The 15,073-nt window shown below is 42.6% G+C and overlaps 1 protein-coding gene across 3 annotated transcripts in view; it reads left to right on the top strand.

Annotated features, from left to right (window-relative positions):
• The window catches only part of AOX1 (aldehyde oxidase 1), a 69,218-nt gene that overhangs the window by 11,761 nt on the left and 42,384 nt on the right, over positions 1-15,073 (top strand). For 2 of the 3 annotated variants that reach the window (XM_037043663.1, XM_037043664.1), the window contains exons 4-17: positions 641-749; positions 2,313-2,439; positions 2,750-2,811; positions 3,755-3,844; positions 4,494-4,574; positions 5,163-5,307; positions 5,992-6,084; positions 6,880-6,914; positions 7,292-7,408; positions 7,596-7,689; positions 9,791-9,900; positions 11,362-11,546; positions 12,504-12,666; positions 14,272-14,364. In XM_037043663.1, coding sequence (XP_036899558.1) covers positions 641-749; positions 2,313-2,439; positions 2,750-2,811; positions 3,755-3,844; positions 4,494-4,574; positions 5,163-5,307; positions 5,992-6,084; positions 6,880-6,914; positions 7,292-7,408; positions 7,596-7,689; positions 9,791-9,900; positions 11,362-11,546; positions 12,504-12,666; positions 14,272-14,364 — 1,504 coding nt within the window. Of the gene's footprint in view, positions 1-640; positions 750-2,312; positions 2,440-2,749; positions 2,812-3,754; positions 3,845-4,493; positions 4,575-5,162; positions 5,308-5,991; positions 6,085-6,879; positions 7,032-7,291; positions 7,409-7,595; positions 7,690-9,790; positions 9,901-11,361; positions 11,547-12,503; positions 12,667-14,271; positions 14,365-15,073 lie in introns of all 3 variants that reach the window. The other variant, XM_037043665.1, reaches the window with a different exon arrangement.

Genomic DNA, 15,073 nt, shown 5'->3' with positions numbered 1-15,073 from the left:
ACACCTTTGGTAATAATGCACATTATAACTTTTAAAAATATTTATAGTTTTCTTTGATAAAAATAGTGTTTCTCATTGCTTAATTTGAATTGCTGTCAGTTATTTTGAAGTTAAACATATGTTTCATGTATTTATTGGCCATTTCATTTGTAGTTCTGTTTGGTGAATGAAACAGTCTAGGAGTCATTTCGAGATGGACGTTTTCAAGCAGTAGTTTTGTGGGATTAGGGAGGGGGGTTCTGCGTCCCGCACCCTATTTCTTCTTCTGGGGCAGTTTCAAATGCACTGTATTCCCCGACGGATCCCTGGCTCGGCACCTGCCTGGAAGATGGAATGTGCTCTAGAGAGGAGAGTGTCAGGCTCTCATTCAAGGGAACAAAAAAAGTTAGTGGAAACTGTTCTGGAGTTAGAATTGGAAGGTGGAATTGAATCCTGCCTAACACTCCAGCTGTGTCCCTGAGCAAATCACTCTGACCCTCAGATTCTACTTTTGTAAGACGAACGTGAGCTAAGGGTAAAATTTGTGTGCAAAGCCTGGGCCATTACACGAACCCTTCCATACTGGAGGTGCTCAGTGACCGTTGGGCCCCCTTCCCCATTGGGCACAGTGTCATTTGTGCTTTTCTTCTGCATTCTGAAGACATTACCCAGCCAACGCCTGTCTGATCCCCGTGTGTTCCGTGTACGGTGCTGCCATCACAACGGTGGAAGGCATAGGGAGCACCAAGACCAGGATTCATCCTGTTCAGGTGAGGGTGGGCCTCTTCTTCGTACAATTTCTGGGCTTCGAAAACCATTAATGTCAGGATGAGCCCCCGAGATGAACACGGTAGAGCAGTCTGGGCTGTGCTGCTCCCTCATCCGACAGACGAAACCAAGCTGGACCCAGGAGTGAAACCAGGGTCATGTGGATGTTTGTGACTGACTTAGAAAGATGTTTCCAAAGACTAGGGGACTTTCTAAAAACAAACAGCAGCAGCAAGAAAAAAATCTGCCATCACTGGGTTTGTTTTCTATGTTCTACTTAGATGGGACCCATTCATTATCCATCTTGCATCTTCCAACCTTCCAAAGAAATGAGAGCCATGGACATTGAGGAATGTAATTTTACTGTTTCTTTTTAAATAAAGTGGAAAATAGCATGATTTTAAAGCTGAGGAAAACCCTCAGCTACCCAAAAGATTTGTTAAATCTAGAGCTTGTTTAGAAGACAGGCGATAGGCATTGTCAGTGAATGTTGCAGCTTTTCTTCTAAGGCTGCACCTTCTTAGAACTTTGCCTCAAGTGCAAGGGCACCTGTAACTCCTGGGCGTTTTCTGTCTTTTATACATTTGCCATAAAAATGCTGTTTGCAACATGTTTTACCTCAGTTGATGAGGGTCACAGATGAGGAGATGACTGAAGAGGGAAAAGATTGGGGTGACCTTCTTTTTTCCATTTTCAAAGAAAATGGCCAAACTTCAAATTCTCTGGACTTGAAGGAATCTAGGGTTCTGTTTATGTTCTGTGAAACTTACTACCTGGAGGGCGTGAATTCTGCCTGGATGCCCTTGTGAGATGTTGCTATTTGCAGGCATGAAAACACATTTTCATTTAGTAACTGCTGCAAAGCTCCTGGTGACGATGTAGCCAGAAGACAGCTTCCAAAGTGAGGTTGCACCTTTGAAGTTAGATTCCCAGGAGAACATGCTGGGAGCAGAAAGAGTTGGTAGAAAAATAAGGGCAATGTTTCCTTCTCGATTGTTTTCAGGGTCAAATACTGGTGCCTTGTAAACAAAGTTCTATGTGCTGGAGCATCAGGGCGGCAGTGGGTAGATAAAGGGACTCAGGACATAATTGGGGTTTGTTTTGTTGTTACTGTTTGTTTGGAGTTTCCACCCTCAACTTGAGTATAACTCAGTTCATTTCTCTGAAAAACTTCCAGGAAGTAACCTTTATCTCAGTGAGTCCCTTTCGGGACTACAAATGGAAACCACCTGGGAATATTTAAAAAAATATACGTTTGTGTTGCACCCGTGGGGGTTCTCTGTCAGTTAGTCTTGGGTCCTGCTTTTGGAAATGTTTCCGCTCGCCCTGGTGATTCAGAAGGTTGAAAACCTTGGATAAAGCTCCAAAGCTGGGGAAGACCAGTAATCACGGCCACCTAACCCAAGAAAGGGAGACGTCTGGGAGGAAAAGGATTTTGGGGGGCTTCTTCTCCAACCTTTCTGTGCACACAATTTGCCTGGTCATCTCGTTAAAATGCAGGTTGTGGTTCAGTAGCTCTGGGGTGGAGGCCAGCATTCTGCACTTCTGACTTTCTGTGCTTCCAGGAGAGGATCGCCAAGTGCCACGGCACCCAGTGCGGGTTCTGCACCCCCGGGATGGTGATGTCCATGTACACACTGCTCAGGAACCATCCTGATCCCACTCTGGATCAGTTAACCGATGCCCTTGGTGGTAGGTTCTGCATTTTAGTTTTCGACAATGACTGTGGCAATGATGAACACAAATAGTGGACACTGACCACGCGCCACGCGCTACATGAAATGCTATGTAAAGATGATCTCACTTACTGTTTGCAAGAACTTTGTATGTCAACCAAACATTCCAGGTCACTTATGAAAAAATGTGCCTTTGTCAATTCGGTGGACTGAAATGTCAGTCAAACAGGGCTTCCTTCCAGGGTGGGGCCCTTATATCCATCATGCCCTTGGCAGTCTGTGCTTCTCTTTAGCCTTGATTAACAGAGCTGGGGTTTCTCCTTTAGGTAACCTGTGCCGTTGCACTGGATACAGGCCCATAATTGATGCGTGCAAGACTTTCTGTAATGTGAGTAGAAAGAAACATATTATTGAGTATGTTTTTTCCCCAGTGAAACAAAACACTAGGGGGTTGCCCGGTGTGATTAGGAGAACAGCCATTTCTACAGATTCAGAGCTACTTCTTTTCTCAAGGTCCGTAATTGTTTGTTACCTGACCTGGCACAGGGCACTTACCCTCGCTCCCTGGGCTTGCGCTGGCAGGCACGTAATGAGCACCGAGGCACGTGGACATGGGTTGTAGGTCACCGTTCCCGAGTCAGACGCCCTGCCCAGGCACTCCTGCGGCCCCCGTGCAGAGCCTGCCACAGCGCCGCTCACGCGGTGCTGGAACTGCCCGTCTGCCCTTCTGTCCGTTGGTCAGGCCTCGGTCTGTTTGATGAGAGAAGCCATGTATCTCCAGAGCTGGTCACCATTCACTGATTAAATAACCACTCGGCCAATATTTGTTGAATGAGTAGATGGACAAATGACCTTGAAATGAGGGACATAGATTGCCCTTTGGAAGGCGAACTATGAAATCAGTACACCGTTAACAAGAACAGAGTGATAATAATGCATGTTAATGTTTAGTATTAATAAAATACTAAATATCAATATTAAAAATAAATCATTAATATTTGTTGCTGTGTGCCAGACCTTGTTATGCGATCTTTAAATTATGGTGACAACAGTTAGTAATACCGTGCTGTGTACTTGAAATTTGTCGAGAGAATAGACTTAGTGTTCTCCCTCCCCCCCGACACACACAGGCAATGGTAATTATGTGAGGCAATAAATGTGCTAATTAACCTAATTGTCGTGATTATTTAATAAAAAATATACATGTCAAATGACCACATTGTATACTTTAAATGTATACAATTTTATTTATCAGTTATACTTCAATAAAGCTGAAAAATTCTTAGTAGAATCAGAATAAATTCTTGGTTTCTTGTTTTTTCACCCACTAGACTTCTGGCTGTTGTCAAAGTAAAGAAAATGGGGTTTGCTGTTTGAAACAAGGGATAAATGGATCACCAGAAGTTGAGGAAGGAGATGAGGTCAGTGAAATATAAATTTTCTGTAAGGGTTTCTCAGGACATAATCAGAGACCCGCTGACTTTTAGGAAGAATACAAGGTTGCCAATGTTAACTCAGTTTGAGATGTGTCCCATTCTCACTCCATCTCTGTTCCCCCCTCCCCCCGTAAAAAAGTCCAATCCTGACAACTTCATTCTTCATTCCAGATATTACTCTTGTTCAAAGAACAGCAAACTATAGGAGAGAAAACACATTGATACCTTAGTGTTCCTTAGTTTTTAAAAAGGCCTTCTTCGGGTCTTTTTTCAAGGGCCAGAAGAAGCGAAGTGGAGATGTTAGGGAGATGAAAAAACAGGTGGGAGCTCGGGGAGACGTTCCTGTTCTCAGCTGGGCTTGGTGCTGCCGCCTGCCTGCTCTGCTTTCCCCAAGCTCCAGAGAGAATGTTGAGGGACTGCAGGGTTTTGGAGACGCACTGACATCCACACCACTTGCTAAAGACCGGGTGTCTCAGAGCCCTTGACTTAGAGCTCAGAGATTACAGCTGGACTTTTTTTTTTTTGGTCTGTCTTTGTGTGTCTCTCTTTTTCTGGCCTCATCCCACAAAGGATTTAAAGTACACTAGTTAGAGCTGACTGATGACAATAACTTTAGGTACTTTCTCTTTTTAAGACAAGTCAAAAACTTTTCTCAGAAGAGGAGTTTCTGCCATTGGATCCAACTCAGGAATTGATTTTTCCTCCCGAGCTAATGGTAAGTTAAGGCAAAGTTGTGTTTGCGTAGAGGAATGTGTGGTGAAATAATGGTAGGAAGTGTATTTGCTTACGGATCCTCTCAAAGGCTGATTGGCAAACGTGATATCCACCTGTCATCCTTAGTTCAAGGTCTAGCGAGTTTGGCCCAATGCAGAGATGGGGGCGTAAGCGTGAAGTCACCTTGAGAAGGCAGTTGAATGTAACAAGCAGCAGTTAATATCTGTAAAAAATGTTACGAACTAACATCACATTTGCAGGTATATACATGTTTTCTAGTGGAAGTAGAAAGTGTATTCTTCCACAGAAGAATGTTTTGACAAAATTAGGCATGTTAAAATATTTTCAAATATTGAAATAAATTCCTTTGAGTTATAAAAGCACCAAAAAGAGGCATTGGGACAGTCCCCAGAAGGAGTAAAATATTGTCATATTTTTATTCTGATTCCTAGTGAAGCTATACTTTTGGGTCATTTTTATTTTATTTCTTATAGCATCTCTATTTTTCTCTGTGCCTGGAAAGATAGAGCAAAAAGAGGTGAAAATATTGTCATAAAATAATCTCAAGTCCCTACTGGTTTTTCAATAGATTATGGCTGAGAAACAACCACAAAGGACCAGAATTTTTGGTAGTGATCGAATGACGTGGATTTCCCCAGTGACCCTGAAGGAACTTCTAGAAGCTAAAGTCAAGTATCCCCAGGCCCCCGTCATCATGGGGAACACCTCTGCAGGTATGCAGGACACCAAGGACCTCGTATGAGGAAACCTGGGGAAAGTGTGTTGGGGAAAAGAACCTCATATGCGCAAGTCTCGGGAAAATGAGCCTCATTCCGCCTTGACTTCCTCAGCCCTGCGCAGAAGACTGTCACAACTCCCATTACATAAGTCAAGCCCCATTGTCCCTGATGGGAGCTGTGCCAGAGCTGCCCCCAGGAGGCCTGCCTCGCAACCAATCAGGAGCAGCAGTTCAGTGACAGCTGTTGTCTTTCCCTGTGGAGACCAATCAGGGGCTTGTATTTGAAATGGTTCTTTGTTTTCTCTCTCACTGTATCTTAGTAGGTACGGGCTGCAGTTAGAGGGCCTTTCTATTTTATCTGTTGTAAACTCAATTTGCCTGCCGGCTTCTTTGACGAGTCTCCTGGAGTCCTCCCCAAAAGAATTTTGAGTAGGCCACAAGTTGTCTTGGATCCATCAGCCAAGTTTTAAGGCTGACAAGTCCAAAGGGTCCCCCACGGCAGGGAAAATTTCTCTGGCTGTTCCCTCTGTGCATGTGTGGCTGGGTGATGAACAGACCAGTAGAAAGATATGTGGTTTTCATATATTTAAAGACATCAGTTTTAATAACAACTTCAAAGTTAACAAGGCAGTCATCCCCCTTTGTCCTAGTCTTCTTATTTTGTTTTCTAATCCTTCAGGGCCTGAAGTAAAGTTTAAAGGCCTCTTTCACCCAGTCATCATTTCTCCTGATAGAATTGAAGAACTGAATGTTGTGAACTATGCATATGATGGTGAGTCTCAAGGCCCCTGTTTTCTTAGTTAGAATGCATTAATGTATCTTGTTTGCCCAGCAAATAACCAGAAAAAAGAATTACTCCTGATTGTAATATACAGAGAGTCTCTTCTTGTTAGAATGATAGAATTCCGGAGGAGGCTCAGGAAAGGATTCTCTGTAATCTCGTGAGATGCTAATAGTCTGAATAGTCACATTTTTACTGAGTAACTTTGTGCTCCGTACCAGAGAAATGTAGCAACTGTCCAGTAAAGGGCACTGTGCTAAGTGCTGGACAGAAGATAAGCGTGAATAGAACACTGTCTTTGCTCTCCAGAAGCACCATAGTAAGCAAAGCAAGTTTATGAATTAAGCAGCTTCCAGACTGTTCTTTTCTTTTTCATCCTGATAAGGAAATTAATGGAATGGCAATGATGAGAAGCAATATAAATGTGAGGTCAGAGCCTGGTTCTGGAGTTTCATTATTGACTATGTCACACATTAGCTGGAAAAACTTAGTTGGTTTCTTAATCTGTGAAATAGAGCTAATAATATCTCAAAAGCTTGTTAGGACTCAAGAAGATTCTGTGGAGCATTCACTGTAGTGCTTGACCCAGTGAGTGTTCAGAACATTTAGCCACCATCACAACAATCCCCACCAGCACGACTCCCGGGGCCAACACCTCCATCACCACCAATGAGCAGGACAGCACGAATCCAGTGTAATGCTCCCGAATCTGTAACCTGAAAACAGATTCACATTTCCAGATCAGCAGTGATCACATCGTATTATTTACAGATAATTTCATTTCAGGGCTGACCTTAGGTGCCGGCCTCAGCCTGGCTCAGGTGAAGGACATCCTGGCTGATGCAATCCTGAAGCTCCCAGAGGAGAGGACACAAACATACCAGGCTCTCCTGAAGCACCTGCAGACTCTGGCTGGATCTCAGATCAGGAACATGGCTGTACGTACTTGATAACAGTGAACTGGCGTGTGTTGTTTGAAGACTGTCCCTAACAATCATAACATTTTCATTCTTTTGGAACAAGCAAAAAGAATAGTTCTCCAAAGCCTCATTTAATTCTTATTTTATCTCTTGTGTTTTTTATAATTATACAACTGGGGTGAAAATAACTCATTATTTTAAAAAGTCTTTAGGGGGCCACATCGTGAGCAGACATCTAGATTCAGATCTAAATCCCATCCTGGCTGTGGGNGGCTCAGGTGAAGGACATCCTGGCTGATGCAATCCTGAAGCTCCCAGAGGAGAAGACACAAACATACCAGGCTCTCCTGAAGCACCTGCAGACTCTGGCTGGATCTCAGATCAGGAACATGGCTGTACGTACTTGATAACAGTGAACTGGCGTGTGTTGTTTGAAGACTGTCCCTAACAATCATAACATTTTCATTCTTTTGGAACAAGCAAAAAAAATAGTTCTCCAAAGCCTCATTTAATTCTTATTTTATCTCTTGTGTTTTTTATAATTATACAACTGGGGTGAAAATAACTCATTATTTTAAAAAGTCTTTAGGGGGCCACATCGTGAGCAGACATCTAGATTCAGATCTAAATCCCATCCTGGCTGTGGGCAACTGTACCCTCAACTTGCTATCGAAACGTAAGTGACAGCTCCCTCCTGGGGACTGTTATATGTGCTCCTTCCACCCTTTGTCTCTCTGGGATGCAGGAAGCCCAGTTTTGAAAACAACTATTCTTTACACTGTCAATAGTTCTGTCTGCCTTTCTGGATGCTGGAAAGTTGGTCCGTCTGGCCCTGATTCTACACACTTCCAATGTCTTCATCTCTTCCTTTCTAAGGACCAGGGCCAGATATTTTCCCATACTGGTCACCCGACATTGACCGCACTTGGGTTGGTAGTGTCCACATGTGATCCCAGCAGTGGCGAGAACTAGAGGCTCTTGAGAACAATTGGGTCCTTTGTTGGAGACATTCCCCAGGTGACCGGGAGAGTGCTGGCACCCACACAGCGCAGGGCGCTCACACCTAGTCTGTCATGGACGGAGGCCTCTAGACCTTTTCCTGTCAGACGATGGCTAGGCTTATTTTATCAGTATTTACTTGAGCTGTTTTTGAAACTAACTTCAGGACTTTTAATGTCTGTCTTTTTTTTAAAGATTTTATTTATTTACTTTTAGAGAGAAGGGAAAGAGGGAGAAAGAGAGGGAAACATCAATGTGTGGTTGCACCTCGTGTCCATACTGGACACGTGGCCTACAACCCAGGCATGTGCCCAACTAGTAATCCAACCAGCGACTCTTTGGCCAGCACTCAATCCACTGAGCCACACCAGCCAGGGCCTTTTAATTGATTTCTTATTCCACCTTGGTCAGCCATTATTAGGTGTGGGGGATGAATGAGGCTGGCATCATACAGCCCAAACCCAGGGGGGTTGAGAAGGAGATAAATAACCACAAGCTTCAACTGTATGCACTGTAACTTTTGCAGAAGACATATGTACTGGTTAGATAGTCTGGGAATGGAACCATCTATGCCTGCAGCATCTTCCTAAGTTTGCAAAATGTCCTTGAGCTGTATCTAACCCACCCTATGAAACAAACACGGAACCCACGTTCAGGGCTCATTGTCTCTCCATCAGAGGACAATGTCCCACCTGGTCCCTGCTTTTCCCTAAACTGGCTGTGTCATGTCTTTCTAATCTCCTGTTGCCCCCACTCAGGTACCTCCAATCCGCACTGGTCGCAACAATTAGGAAATTCTAATTGGTTCTCCATAAATCTGTTGTTTTTTTATTTTAAAATAGGGACTATCTTTCTATTATCTACACTATTAAATACCTACTCTTCATATCATTGAAACCACAAATTATCCTAAAGAGGAAGATTTGCATTCAGAAATATCAGTTTGTATAGCGTCTCTTTAAAAATCACATATTGAGAAAGAGGTTTGTGGTGTGACTATAAAAATCAAAAGCTTCTTAGCTTTTTTCCCAAAGTCCTATTTTATTATAGCTTTAAACAGTTTCTCCCCCAAATGTATTGATTAAAAAAAAGAAATTCTGCCCTGGCTAGTGTAGCTCAGTGGATTGAGCGCGGGCCTGCAAACCAGAGGATCGTTGTTCCATTCCCAGTCAGGGCACATGCCTGGGATGCAGGCTAGTTCCCAGCAGGGGACGCACGAGAGGCATTGAATACATTGATATACATTGAAATACAGAGAAATACATTGATATTTCTCTCCCTCTCTCTTTCCTTTCCCTTCTAAAGATAAATAAATAAATAAAATTTTTAAATTCTTTTTAAAAAAGAAAAATTCTTAAAGTGCTGAGAAAAGATATAAACAAGATATCACCTCACTACTATAAAAATTCATTAAAGGCAATTTATTATTCATTACTATGCCTAGTAGGGTCCCAATCATAAATACTAAGTGTTTGTTGAATGATTTGATTGGAATATGAAAAGCGGTATTGAAATCTTCTCCCTGTTTACAAAGCTCAAAATGAATTGTGTTGTTCAGGAAGAGGTCTTGGCTACGCTGCTAGATATTTGTATTTATAAGCCAAGAAAGAAAAAAAAAGATGCCATTATGGGGTGAAAGATTTGGTAAGCATAGGAAGAGCACTTCTTTTCCCCAAAAATCAGTTTCCTCAGGTATTTGGTGGAATTAATTCCTGGGTCTGGGGCATTTTGACTGTTTGATAGTACAAATTCCCAGAAGGTGTCATTTCTGTCCACAGAGGGAGGACGACAGGTTCCTTTAAATGAGCAGTTTCTCAGGAAGAGCCCCAGTGCAGATCTTAGGCCTGAAGAAATCTTGGTCTCAGTGAACATCCCCTACTCCAGGAAGGTGAGCATGGCCCTTTCCTTTTTTTGTATTTTATTCATTATGCTATTACAGTTGTCCCAGGTTTTCCCCCTTTTCCCTCCTCCACCCAGCACCCCCACTCCCTCAGGCAATCCCCCCACCACTGTCCATGTCTGTGGGTCATGTGTATGAGTTCTTTGGCCACTCCATTTCCTACATCATACTTTACATCTCCATGGCTATTCTGTAACTACTTACCATTTTTTGCCGTATATAATGTGCACCCATGTCTTTGGCCCAAACTTCCAGGAAAAAAAAATCTTTTATTTTAATTTTTTAATTCAGTTACTTACTTATTTATATTTAGATTGTTGGTTTTTGTATTAGAAAGAAATTTAGGCATTTATTTTTGACCATACTATGGTACAAAAATTTTATGTAACAAATAATTACAAAACACAAGAAGAGATACAGGGTATTTCAGGTACTACCCATGTATAATGTGCTTCCTGATTTTTTCCCTCAAAAAACTTGGGCAAAAATGTGTGCATTATGCACGTGGGTCCTTTTCTTTGTGTTATGCAGTCTTCTACCATTTCTAGAATCAAGAGACCTTCATCTCCACCTCTCACTCTCTTATTCCCCCCCCAATTCTACTGTTACTTTTTTGATTTTTTAATAACCTTTGTGACATGAGGCTTTTCCCCAAATAAGACTCGATGCATTATAGAACTGTACACCTGAAATCTGTATAATTTTATTAACTACTGTCACCCCAATAAATTTCATAAGAGAACAAATATATAAGCCAAAAAAACCCCATGGAAATGTATTTCTACCTAAATCTTGGGGTTTGAAAGAAACTACAAAAAATATATTTGCAATAGAACATAGTGGGGGAAAAAGTAGAGTTAAACTCAAGATTGAATCCTGGTTTCAAGATCTCCTGGGACCCTGAACTAATTACTGATGTGCTCCAAGCCTTAGGTTCCTCATCTGTAAAAAGGGCATAATCAAGCCTGCCTCGGAGCAGGTGTCAGTCTGCTGAAGCTGCCGTAACAAAGTGCCACAGAATGGGTGGCCTAAACAAGTCACTTTCACACAGTTCTGGAGGCCAGAAATCAGCTGTCAAGGTGTCAGCAGAGTTGGTTCCTTCTGAGGCCTCTCTCCTTGGCTTGTAGATGACCCTCTTCTCCCTGTGTTTTCACATGATCTTTCCTCAGTTTATGTATGTGTCTAAATTGTCTTTTCTCACATGGACACTACCATGTTGAGCTAGTGTTCACCCCAATCACTGCATTTTGAATGAATTGCCTCTTTAAAGATCCTGTCTCCAAATGCAGTCACATTCTCAGGTACTGGGAGTTAGGGCTTAAAGGCATCCACTTTGAGAGGATACCACTCAGCCCCCAACAGAGTGTGGCAAGGATCTGTGAGGCAACATATGTCCACTGCCTAGAAATACAGTGTGTTTCTGCATGTGTCGGTTCCTTTGGCTTGCAGTGGGAATTTGTGTCAGCCTTCCGACAAGCCCAGAGGCAACAGAATGCGCTCGCGATTGTCAACTCAGGAATGAGAGTCTTTTTTGGAGAAGGTAGTGGCATCATTAGAGAGTTATCCATCTCGTATGGAGGTGTTGGTCCAACCACCGTCTGTGCAAAGAATTCCTGCCAGAAGCTCATCGGAAGGTATGACATCACGTCCTTGGACTCCAAGTGACAGAACAGCTTTTTTTTTTGATGATATGCAATTACAAGAGGAAAAATGCTTAGTACCTTTTTATTTAATGGTATGGAAATCCAGTAAGATTTTATAATTATTTGCATGTCTGGATTTTACTGAATTCTGAAGTGGGAATCGTATAGTCTGTACATGAGAGAGAGAGAGAAAGGAAGGGGTATGTCCCAATAACATAGATACGGTAAGCAAAATGAGTACATTTACACTATTCATTGAGAGAATAATTTACCATAATGAAAAACAGATTGGGGGAGTTTGTTTTATCATAAATAGTTAAGTGTGTTTGCTTACCTGATGTTTAATATCTGTAGGTAATCCTAACAGCCAATATTTCTTGAATACTTACTAGGTATCAGTTACCATTTCCTAAGTAGTAGAGTGTAATAGTTAAAAACTCGAGCTCAATTGAGCCAAAATGCTTGGTTCAAAATCTCAGTTCAGCCCCCACTGATTCTGTGATCTCAGTCCTTACTTAACCCTATGATAGCTCAGTTTCCTCATCTGACAAAAGGGGACAATCATCCCCACCAATAAGACAGTTGAGAGGATTAAATAAATGAATACACTTAAGGAGCTTAGAACAAAACCTGTCTTGCAGTAAACATTCTAGTGACATAGAGCTCTTTGCTCCTTGGGCAAAGGACGTGACACAGTTTGTCATTTCTTTCTCATGGCCATTGCACAAGGTGAGTTCTACTATTATTTCCCTTTTACGGATGAGGAAGAGGGAGGCCGGGACTAGACACCTGAGGGTGGTAGATTGTGGTTTGCACATGGGTTACTGAGTTGGAAGCTTGTACTCTTATTTCATGCATTAGGTTGTAGCCATTTGTCTTCCACACTTGATGAGCCTGCGAGGTAATGAGTCCTGTCAGGCAAGGAGTCTTCCTTTTGAACCCTCACAGGCCCTGGAATGAAGAGATGCTGGATGCAGCTTGCAGGCTGGTTCTGGAGGAAGTCTTCCTTCCAGGTTCAGCTCCAGGTGGGAAGGTGGAGTTCAAGAGGACTCTTATCATCAGCTTCCTCTTCAAGTTCTACCTGGAAGTGTCACAGATTTTAAAGAGGATGGTAAATGGAACTGACCTTGTATTAGCTTTTCCTGTACTAGGGGCCATGGTGGTACCCAAAGTGAAGGCAGCAACTCCCTGCCAAATGGCAGTAAAACAGCAAAGAAAGCCCAAATTAGAAACACAGGGGCTTGCTGGGAACTCTTCAGGCTGTCGGTTGATGGCTTGTAAATTGGGCAAGGATTGCAAGCAGAGCACAGAGCTACGCAGGATTTTGTTTAGCACTACTCAGGTATTTTGTTTCTGATCCATTGTTTGTCCAGCTGGTGTGCAGAAAACTTGTTAATGATCTGAATATATTTTCCCTCAGTAAAGTCCTTCTCCCACTTGTTGGGGGTCACCTTTGTGCATTTGGCTTTCTTCTCTGGTTCAGCTTTATTTCTCTCACCTGTAAGATGATGATGATGGCAGCCACCCCACAAAGTCATTGTAAAGTGGACCCTCATAGGAAAGGGGCTTGTACGGTGCCTGGGGCTTTAGAGGACCATGATGAAGACTGCCTAGAGACTCGGCAGCAGTGGTAATCAAGTAATCATCCCGGCATTCTCTTGCCTGGTCTCCCTTTTGACAATCTGTTAGTTACAAGATTCTTGGCTTGGGAGGACACAGCTAAAAGAATTTTTCTGAATAAATTTGCTGGACCCAAAGGGAACTTGAGCCATATTAGCCTTATTAATCCCATGCTACAACCAACTGACTAGAAGCCAAGAAGATTCTCAGTATGGAATAGAAATTAGTGGTATGATCACTTTGAATAAGAGGAACAAATCTCTCTCTTATCATCGCTTCTGAGGGTATCTTCTCATTATACATGGGAACAACTAAGAACCAAAACAGTTCTATCAAATTTTTGAGAACAAAAGCTTGAAGTCACATGAAAGTGGCATATTATCACCAGGTAGTCACAAGAAAAACAATAAAGCCAATTGCAGACTCCTCCAGTTACCAGCAAACAAATATAATTTCCTGGGTGAACCAAGTGATATAATTTAAAACTTCTTGGCTTGTACTCTCATACTTTCAATTCAATTTCCTTGATTCAGTAAAGACTTTGCCGGCTTTAATTTTGTATTTAAAATTCTTAACAAAAAATAACCACTAGGTATATTGTTCAAATCCTTGGGTAAAGACCTAACTGACCTATTTCCCTTAGTTCTAAGAAGTGCTCTTCCTGGGCCCCCAGACGCTGTGGCCAGGAGGCAGCCTCTGCATTTTCCTTTCTCTCCTGGTGGCCGGGGGGTGCCGAGCAGTTTCATGCACATGCACAGTGGTGTGCTTTGGCTTTGACCTTTTCCTGGTTTATGCATTCTATCCCTTTTCATTTTATTTATTTAGCTTCTGTCTTCCTGTTTTATCCATTTCTGAGTCCTCAAACCATTAAGGACTTACATGTGAGAGAATCGTAAGAAACAGAGATGCCTCTTCCTAGTGTCTGGACCTTCCAGAGCACATGCCCTGGAGCTCAGAGAGCTGCTGGACCTCCGGGGTTCCAAGTCCTTAGTAAATGTTAGTTTCAGATTAGGGATGCTGGTTAAGAACCATGCCAGACTCCCTCCCACCACCACTTGGGCACATTTTAAATATCTACAATGGTTCTGCTTTTTAGGACCCTGTTCACTATCCTAGCCTGGAAGACAAGTATGAGAGTGCTTTAGAAGACCTTCATTCTAGACATCGCTGGAGTGCAGTCAACTACCAGGTTAGTGGCATTTTTTAAATTCGAGGGGCCAGGCTGTAACTCCGTCACTCAGCCATCCCCACTTACCCCTCAGATGGTCAAGCTTTATAAGCCTGAGGTCCCCTTCTGGTGCACTCACAGTCTAGCGGTGACTAAAATTTCTAAACCCAGGAATAATTGTGACTGAAAACCTAGATACTAATGGTAATTTTTTTCAAAGTCTGTTTTCATCTTGAAGGTTGTGTGTTTGGTTCTGTGGCCTCATGCCATGGATGTGAAGGAGCTGGCTAGCTTGCCACAGGCTTCTGCCCTCGGCAGCGGGGAAGTTGGAGAGCAACTGAAGTCCCATTCCATGTCAGGGCCATGGGGCTGCTTTGGTTTTATTTTCAGAGAAGCAAAGTAAACAAGCCCTGGAAGGGGATGAAATGAAGTAGTGCTTTTTAAAAAGAGCTGCTAATTCGTTTTGTTCGAATATGAATATACTTTGTTCCCCCACCTTCATTCACCTAGTGGTTTTTCTGTGAGCTGCGTTTTAGAGTTGGATCAAGCATAGTTTTAAGAGCTATTTCGAGCTCTCGGACGAAAGCTGTCAGAGAGAACAGGATTCTCATAACTTTCAAATGCAGTTTTCTGCCACAACATCATAAAAGTGTCACCTGAAGTCATCCTATTGGTGAACTGCATAAGATTCAATGGGGTTGTTTTTCTTGAAATTATTATTAAGAAAGTC

This window comes from Sturnira hondurensis, unplaced genomic scaffold, assembly GCF_014824575.4.
Source record: "Sturnira hondurensis isolate 20B ecotype Veracruz unplaced genomic scaffold, ASM1482457v3 Scaffold0004136, whole genome shotgun sequence".
Lineage (NCBI taxonomy): Eukaryota > Metazoa > Chordata > Mammalia > Chiroptera > Phyllostomidae > Sturnira > Sturnira hondurensis.
This window is presented reverse-complemented; position numbering and strand designations above follow the sequence as displayed.